This window comes from Hydractinia symbiolongicarpus, chromosome 15 (genome assembly GCF_029227915.1).
Source record: "Hydractinia symbiolongicarpus strain clone_291-10 chromosome 15, HSymV2.1, whole genome shotgun sequence".
NCBI classification, from domain to species: Eukaryota; Metazoa; Cnidaria; class Hydrozoa; order Anthoathecata; family Hydractiniidae; genus Hydractinia; species Hydractinia symbiolongicarpus.
Genome location: NC_079889.1, coordinates 10,180,091 through 10,189,481, shown reverse-complemented (window position 1 = coordinate 10,189,481; position 9,391 = coordinate 10,180,091). Strand labels below are relative to the sequence as shown.

At 33.8% G+C, this 9,391-nt stretch overlaps 1 protein-coding gene across 1 annotated transcript; it reads right to left on the bottom strand.

Annotated features, from left to right (window-relative positions):
* Positions 1-237: 237 nt before the first annotated feature.
* On the bottom strand, positions 238-8,343 carry LOC130629015 (uncharacterized). Its single transcript, XM_057442105.1, has 3 exons — positions 7,865-8,343; positions 2,713-3,201; positions 238-2,344 (listed from the first exon to the last, which is right to left on the bottom strand). Exons 1-3 carry the CDS (start codon positions 7,958-7,960, stop codon positions 2,063-2,065), a joined length of 867 nt encoding a protein of 288 aa, XP_057298088.1. The 5' UTR covers positions 7,961-8,343; the 3' UTR covers positions 238-2,062.
* Positions 8,344-9,391: the final 1,048 nt, after the last annotated feature.

Below are 9,391 nucleotides of genomic sequence, written 5' to 3'. Positions count from 1 at the left end.
TAAATATTCGCAAAATCGAGAATTTAATTCTAGTGGAAATTCATTCAATTAAGGTAGCACTTAAGCTAGTACCCCCCCCCCCCCCTCCTCAGGCTTCGCACCATACCTAGGTATGGTGCGAAGCCTTTTCAAAATATATATACTTTATTGTGTAAAAAACTTTAGTTCTCTCTCAAATTTTGGTAGAATATAGGAATTCTACAAATTTGTCGGATAAATAAACCCTTTCGTTTACGTTGCCACAACAAAAGCCAACCCGTCGTTTGCAGTGTTTATACGGAGCCTTGGCCACACTTATTATAATAAAATACAAAGTAAACAATATTTTAGCATTATGCCTTGTAATTTAGCATGTTAAGTCAGGTATGTCGAGATTATGACGTCATCATTGCCACGGAATTTTTGCGTTTTGAGATTTCAAAAGTTAGCGCATGCGCAGACTGAATTTCCCGTGTACAGGCGGAACTGAATGACCGTGACCTATTCTCAAAAGTGTGCATGTGTCAATGGAATGAAAACTTCAAAGCCAGTAACCTTTTTGGCCCTTATAGCGCCCGCCCTAATTCCGCCACACGCCAATAAGGCCAACGTTATGAGGGCCGATAATGATCACCGCCGCAAAATGAGCAACCTCGAATCCAGGACCTGTTGTCGCTTTTTATGAGGGTGAGAGCGCAGCGTCCAAAGAGTAACGTATTAACGAGCTTAAGAATGATTGAATGTATTATGGTATTTAATAAGCACCGTGACTTTAGCTAATTGACACTAGAATAAAACTGAATGATTTGTCAGTTATAAGTATTCAACTTTTATTCTTCATCATAAAACCTTCATCATAATAACATATACTCTAATAACACTTCATGACTACTTCATGTAAAAATATCATCAACATAACACATATACATCATCATGTCTAAATCATCTAGGGTAGAGGCTTGGAAACTAATTTGCTATATTTATAAGATTGGGTTCAAATGTTGCTTTTCTACGACAAGTAAAAAAAAATGGATGTAAAAATTAGATTGTAAAAAACAATGTCTAAATCCCCCGTCGTATAGAAAATAAATCTCTGTTATATATAGGATATCTCCGTAATATTGTAATCAAACTATCTCCCTTATACATAATATTTATAGTAAATGGTTATAATTTATACCGCATAATTTAAGCAATATATAATTTAAATTCGAATCTCGAAATATAGAAAAAATAAACTTTTTAACAGATTCCCTGGTCACACTTTCCACGTATACATACAAAGTATCAGTAAAAAATAATTAAATACAAAATAATAAATTATACATGGTGAGCGCACCTCCCTTAAAAGTGTTTGCCTGTGTTGTTTTATCAGGAGGAGTAATCGCAAAAAAATAGCACACATCACTGGCCAAACATACAAAAATTAATATTATACACTTATTAAATAGCTTTGAGAATTCTATCATAATATATCTATTAGTTACACTGGACACACGCACCATGTTTAAATGGGATTTATATGTTATCCTGGTGCATGCATCCAATGCAAAAGAAAAAAGAAAAATTCTTTTAATATATTCTTAAAAGTTAAAAAAAATTAAAGAAAATGACGTCTTGTTTTTTTAAGCTGTTGGAAAGATAGAAGCTTTAAAAATAAGGACTGCTGAATGGGTTTCAAAACTTGAGGGTCCAAAATAGTGGCTAAGGATACTGACCATGGTTTGGGGTGGCTAAAATTTTCCAAATTTAAGATCTCCATATTGACTCAAAATCTGTTCAAATGTTAGAAACAAATCAAAGTTTTCGATGCTATCTACGCTCTCACTGAAGAAAGGAGGGTTGTGGTATCTTCGCTTAACCCACCTCTGGCCCTAGAAAGAGCAGTTTTAAATAAAGTTCATGTTTGAATATCCCAGAAATAACTTTTCTCACTCAGACCATTAGCTGTCAAAAAACTAATTAAAAATATGCGTGCAGACAACAATTAATTTAACTTGCAATTCATTCCCAGTCCCTCAAGTATTTTTAAATTTATTTACAAATTTTTTCTGGTATATTGTCACCGGTTTGACCCGATTATTCAACTTGACGCCCTGCGACAATAATAACCAAGAGTTTTGCATTTTTCGCACAGCGTTTGTGGATGTTCTTTTGTTTGATCCGAGACATCGAGACCATCAGGTTTGTCAAGGGGTCTCTGTTTGTGTGGATAAACAAGAATAGAGCATTTGATACAACTTTGTCCCATGTTTGACCACGAATTACCACTCATCCATTTGCGCTTGCACGAGGGGCATTTGTATTCGCCAAAGCATCTTTTCTTTCCTTGGTATGGTGTGAGCCCTTCTCCTTTGGGTCTAGCCTAAAAAAGACAAATCGGAGCGTTAATGATTATTACGCTTTTTAGAACTTTTCGGCTTAGCGTAGGAGACTTTTTAAAAAGTACAACCTTAAGTTTCTTTTTTAGCAAGGTCCCGGTTAATTTATTGATTTTTTTTTTTTTTTAGTTTCGCCATATTTCAGCAGTTTTAAGCTGAAATTCCTTATAATCTTCGTAGTTCGTTCTTATAAACGTATTTCTTATAATAAAATTTTAACAACATAAGTGTTTTATGTAAATGCATTATTTGATACTCAATCTCCTCCCTAGAGATTGTTTTTCGCTTTCTGATGTTTAACAAGAAAGCAGTCCTGGGAGGAGATTGGACGATACCATATCGTGTTTCTTACCTCGGGGCAATCTTTAATGTAGTGTCCCTTGCAAAAGCAAAGGTGACATAGATATCCCTCTGGTGGTTTTCGAACTCTCTTTTCTCTTTGAAGAAAAGATTGCTGGAGGTTAAACTCAAAATCGAAACTATCCGGACTTAAAGAACCCGAATAATCCGATCGGGAACTGAATCCATCATGGCTACTTGGTGACGTCAAAGAGGCATCCTCTTTAAAAAAGTCTAAGCTTTCGAACGATTCAGGACTTGAACGGTAGACGTCATACGCACTTTTGTAGCCGCTGTCATTTGAAACAGAGCTTGATGGAGTGTATGAGTGACGAGCGTATGGGTTGGGTTGATGGTTCATTGTCTCTCTGTATATCACGTCTGTTATGTCTTTACTCTTACGGTAACTGGGTTGGCGAGGCGCATATGTTTCGTCAATGGTTCTTAGTAAGTCAGTCGAAAAAGCGTTAAACAAATCATGTTGGGACTGCTGCAATGGAGCCTAAAAAGGAAATTAAATTTGCTTAATAAAAACCAGTAAAAATTCCAGACTATGTTTTAATGAATACTATAATTCCGCAATTTTAAATTGCATTGACTAAGGCAGTAGGTATGTCGTTATGTGGAAGTGTCTGGTTTTATATTTAATGTCATGTAATATGTCTGATGTCGCTTTGTCGATTGCAGGCTGTTTCAAATTAATTTGTTGTGTACATAAAGTCACATTTCACACTATGCTACATCAATTAGCTGTTGTCATAGAATTTTGCAACCTTCTCCTTAGTTTTCTTTTTTTGGCATTTCTACGACGCTAAAGATTTAAGCAATTTTCGCTTAAAAATTTCTTATCGCTAATGTTAATTAAACTTTCACGCCTCTAGAAATACACCTTATGGGTTCAAAGGTGGCAGTAAAAACCGTACGAAGGAACTTGGTTAACTCGCCATTAGCTCTTAAGGAACTAACTCGAACTCTATTGGAGTACTCAAAACGAAGAAACACTGGCCCACGTCACATAACATACGGCAATGGAAATCCAGCTGTCAAATCCAGCTGTCATTAAAAGACACAATGTCATTATTATGTCCGCAATCATGACAATATATTGCAAACATTGTGACGTCATAATATTTCGTGAGCTGTTACTTAGGAATTTTTAGTTAAGTGGGTTATCTCTCAGTTATTTAGATCGCATCTCGATTAGTAACGTTGTTTTATTTATGAGAAATCTCAACTGTTCTCTCATAACATTGCACGCAGTATAAAGAAAGAAAGAGAGTTATGTACACATCACTTGATGTCTTTAAACATCACATATACATCAATTGAGGTCTATAATCAACAACATGCTTTTTGCCAATAAGAAAAGATTTTTACTGAACCGGAAGCAGTTGAAGAATAAATTATGGACTTATAAGTTAATTTAACACAGATTGCAAACCTCGTACCCAGGACTTGTTACGCTTTACATATTAAAACGGTGGTCCAAGTATATAAAGATTGAAAAATCCTGGGCACGAGGTTGGCAGATAGCAAATTGCAACGGCCAAACGAAAAGTCATCGCTAAGGTCCTTCTTTTCTCTGTTGAGTAAGAGGTCCTTGAAATAGGCTTGAAAATTAACAAAGCGTTTGTCATATTTTAAAGGAATTAGTGAATGAAGCTCCGTTAGAAAGCTCCCGCGATACTTTTTACTGTCAAAACTTTTAAAATGTCATCATTTATAAGTAGTCTGGTAGCAAACATAAAACAAGAGATTAAAGATATTAAATGTTTTCTGTTGCGGTCAACAGAAAAGGGTGTGTTTATTTGCCATGAGTGCTACCATGTTTGTTTATTTGTTTATGCTTAAAATACCAAAAGATAACAGTACCATAGCTGTGGCGCCATTATCGCAGAAAATCCCCGCTGAATTTAAGTGAAAAGCTTTAACAGGGAATTTGTTATTCCTGAACTTTCCACAATCAGATTTTTCACCAGGCTATGTTTGCACACACTCGAGGGAAACCTTTAAATTAATCCAATAATCCGATCTTACAAACAGTTTTTAAAGAACCAGATTGATCGAAGTCTTTTCCAAACAAGGCTTTAATATCTTAACTTTGCAAACTATACATAAACATAATTTTAAAAGTATAAACAAAGCCGTATTTATTTTCTTATGCCTCGCTTATTATTATTTCACAGTCATAGTAAAATGTTTGCAATGTTGTTTTACAGTGAGACTTCATACCATAACCAAATTTGTCTCGCTGTGTCTCGGTTGTTTAAGTATACACAGATAACACTTCGCAACGGCAGAAAAAAAAAATAGTCAAAAGTTTAAATTAGAACATATCTAAACCTCTATAAAATGTACGCTAACGACATTAAGGGCGGAGACTAACGCCCTCGTTAATTAGCGCTTCCTTTCCTTTGCAAATTAGCTAAATTTTCTGTCTAAGATAAGAAGAAACAAAGGGGGTATTGCTTAATGAATTTAAGTAAACGTAGTACTGATTAATGACCTTAAGACAAATAACAACTAAATTTGACTTTTCATTCACTGATATCTCAAAATCATTTGATATTAACCTCGTTTCAAGGGCCTTTTTTTTCCAATAATTTATAGAGAAAGTGCTAAGGACGAGGCTGGTTAAACTTTATTAAAAGTTAACATTTCGTTTATTAAGCAAACATGTTTTTAATCTCTTTCCCGGGCCTTATTTTTCGTTTTCGCCACATATCATACCCTCGCGAGCCATATTAAAGTATTGTTTTCCTAATTTTCTCTCTCTGACTTTTAACTTTTAGATTCGGCTCAACCTCTTCAGAATGACAGAAAAAGAGAAAAGCCCCAGGAACTACGCTGGTTATATGCTTTATTTATCTAGGCACTCACCCGAAGAGTGCTGACTGAGTTTGCTACTGTTCAAATCTTTTCTTAAAATGAGTAATTTTAAGATCAAATAATTAAATAATATGAAATATAAACAAAGAACGTCTTTCCAATTTCTTCACAGCCAGTCAACATGTGAAACAGTCATAAAGAAATATTAAGTTTCACAGTATAAACACAAGAAGGATTAAGAACTGAAAAGTGGACGTGTTTTTGGCTTTTGCAAGCAAAAAGCTCCTGTGGAGGAGGTCGTATGTGCCGATCTTAAAATATGGCGGGAAAAAAAGACGTAAACCCTAACTTACTAAACAAAGACACTTTTTTAAAGTTTTTTGTTATTATTCGCAAACACACAGACGTGTATGAAATATCCACTTGTGAAATAATAATAAACACGTACACCGTATGATGTGGCTTCATGTAAAAAACCGCGTAAATGTTAAAAAGACATGTTAACACAATAGGCGCGGAAGAGAGACCGGTGCGGTGACTTTGTCATTGAGTACAGGTTTGAATTAAACATTAAAGAAACGTTTACTCATTCTACATTTTAACAACCTCGTCCCCGAGCTTTTTGTCTCTCTCATTGCCGCTGAGCTTGCCGTGGGATATACAAAAGGACAACTGATCCTGAAATGGAGGTTGAAATTTCCAAAAATTGTGGCTTAGAATAAATCCGAGGATTTTTTTTTTTTTTTTGAAATCACAAAAAGACTATGCTACAGCCGTCTCGCTTTTAAAAAATCTTGTTTTGAGAAGTTTAAGGCGAGAGGTGATAAAATGTTATGTCTTTAAACATATCGTCGGTCGCCTAATGTGATAAGGAACTGTGAAAATAGCCAGTACTTCATCGTGATGTTTAATTGAAGCTCAAAAGGGCGCAAAATAACCTACGTGTTAAGTAAATAAGGTTATATGTCTTTTCTAAAAAGTGATCAATACATTTTCGACGACGAAGGGATAATCACACGTAATGCATGACGGGTAAAATAATGACCTGTTAATGGACTGTTAAATCAGAGTTAGATTGTTAGATTGTAACAAATAATCGAGGTAAAACTGCATTAATCATTTTTTGAATTTTTTTTCTTGAGAGGGAAACAAAATTTTCAAAGAAAAGATAGACCGAAAAATGTTTGAACATAAACAATTCTTCATTAAAACATGTTAAAACAAAATTTTTATGTAGGAGAATTAACCATACTTTTTATTGAAACCGGTAAGAAATTACCGCAGTATGACTGGCGAATTTAAGTTCCCCGTATTTGAATAATTTATTGATTTTGTTGACATCAAATAAATCATATTTTCGTATAAATTGTAACATGACACCACTTGATTTGTTTTTTGACTATTCTTGTTAACATGCTAACTGCTTCGTTAAAATTCTCAAATGTGTTCATATGCAAAATTTTCTAAATTGACTCGCTCATTTCCCTTTAAGGTAACGTGTAGTATTATAATGACAGAAAAATGAGACAGCTGTAAGTTCGCTCGAGCTTGATGTAGCAAGCATATAAAGAAATTTTTGTGCGTTAATTCATCAAACGCAGTCCAGACAATTGTTATAGAACAATTAAGTCTTTATGTTGATATTAAATTATACTATTTTCTCTGCTTCCCTTTATTGACAAATAGAATGAAAGGGGAAAGGAAGTTAAAAATTACGGCTTGTATATAACTCGAACAAAAAAAAAAATAGTAAAAAAACCGCACTTGTTTTCTTCATAAACATCTCTCTTGTCTGACGAAAGTAAAAAAATATGGAAATAAATTAAAAAGAAAAAAATTTATAAAATGATGTAATTAAAAATATAAATTCTCGTCATTAGACGCTCGTTTGAGGATGAGATGATTTCCTTATCACTAAAATGCTTGCTCTTCCCCAGACCTCCCTTGTTATCTTCCTTTGCTGGATTTTTGATCATTTGCTCAGATAAAAAAAAAACATACACGTGGGAGACGTAAAGTTATATTTTGCTTATTTCCATATTTTTTTCGTATATATATATATTTTAATTCAATCTCTTATTTTTGTCCGAATAAATTCAGTCTTTGTTAAAATTTTTATTTTTTTTATTAATTGTTAATATTTAACTTTTTTAGTACGATAACAGCTTTTTATAGCAAAAATTTTTTTCATAAACTTTTTTTTAACGTGTGATGTTAATTAAGTAATGATATACAATGTATACGATGACTTTAGTTTAATATAGATAATACATACGAAATAAATAAAAAGACAAAGAAATATAATATATATATATATATATGAAAAGTAAACAAACCTGTTTTTCTTGCTTGTTCAGTGAATTAAACAAAAATTTGCTGATATCCCTCGGTGTCATATTCAACCAATTGCTTTGTAGCAGCGTCGAAGTCATCGTATCAAAATAAAAAATCGTAATGTAAATGCAGCTTTATATCCTCTTTTAATCTGCGTACACACTTAAGTAAAATTAACACGCACGACAGTGAATAATTTTGACACTTGTTAAGCTATTCGCACAAGTCTTCTTCACTATTCACAAATCACGACACCAAGTGAATGTCCATCTACGAGGCTGTATTTATATATATTCTAACAAAATCGTTATTTAATCTTATAATATAACCAGTGGTTATTCTTCCTCTATCTTCAGCGTGAGATTAGGAAAACAACTGTCCTCAAGAAAGAAAATATCCCCAACTCAGTTCAGGCTTACTTCTTTGTTATGATAGAACTTATACTTCCACTGTTTGTGAGCGCATAAAAATAAACTCCAACTGCGACAAGTGGATTATTCCATGTCGCAGTTACATCACTTGTCAAATCAAATAATTACATTATCAAAACAGGGGGGTTAACATCGTGAGCTTTGAAATGTTTATTTCCCTTATATGGTGCATTCATGTCTGATGTGTTACCCTCCTTCGTGTGTATTTTAAAATATACGCTGTTCTTCGTTGAGGTTTTTTTTGTAGTAATGTAAATATTACATCATCAAAATGGTAGATGATAATTTTGTTAAATGGTGGTGCTTGTTTTGTAGCTACAGAAGAAGAGACGATCTGAAAATTTCGCTGTTGATCGCTGGTGTTGATTTTGTCATTGTTATTGTTATTGCTGTTGTTGTTGTTGTTGTTGTTGTTGTTTTTTGTTGTTGTTGTTAACACTACTGCTGGCGTTGTCAGGTGGAAACATATGACAACGATATTGTCACATTTGTTTACTCATTCTCTCGGAATGCACAATGCATTGATACCTCAACAAGAATCTCTGTTACAAAAGTTTTCTTTTATATTTGTTATAAAAAGCTCAGAAAACTTTTTAGACACTTATGACGTTTATGGATGAAAGGTTTCGTGATGATACAAAGAATCTTATCTATTATCGATTCATCAGTGCAAATGAAGTCATCCACAATAATCTACCGGCATGTACGGGCGTGTATGACGTTTAGGGCATGCATTAATTTTCTTTAATCAGCATTCAAATAATGTTATTTCCCTTGGTAGTAAGTTCTTTAATCCTTATCTTTGTCTTTTTGCTTCTTCCAACGATTTTTTATCGTAGGTAACGAGGAATTAAGGCAAATTGTTGTCATTAAACATGGGAAAATAACGTCCAGGTATTTCGAGCGACTTTATTAGGTAAAAGGACAGCCGTTACTGTCTTCTCAATAGATCTTTTTTTAATTATTTAGCTTCGTTTCTTTTACAGCTATCCTTATAAGAAAGTTAAGGCTCGGATAATAGGTGTTGTCTCCAAAAATATTTAAAACTACTCAGTAACCCGTCCTCCATATACCGCATTTCATGTGGGTCGCTACTTG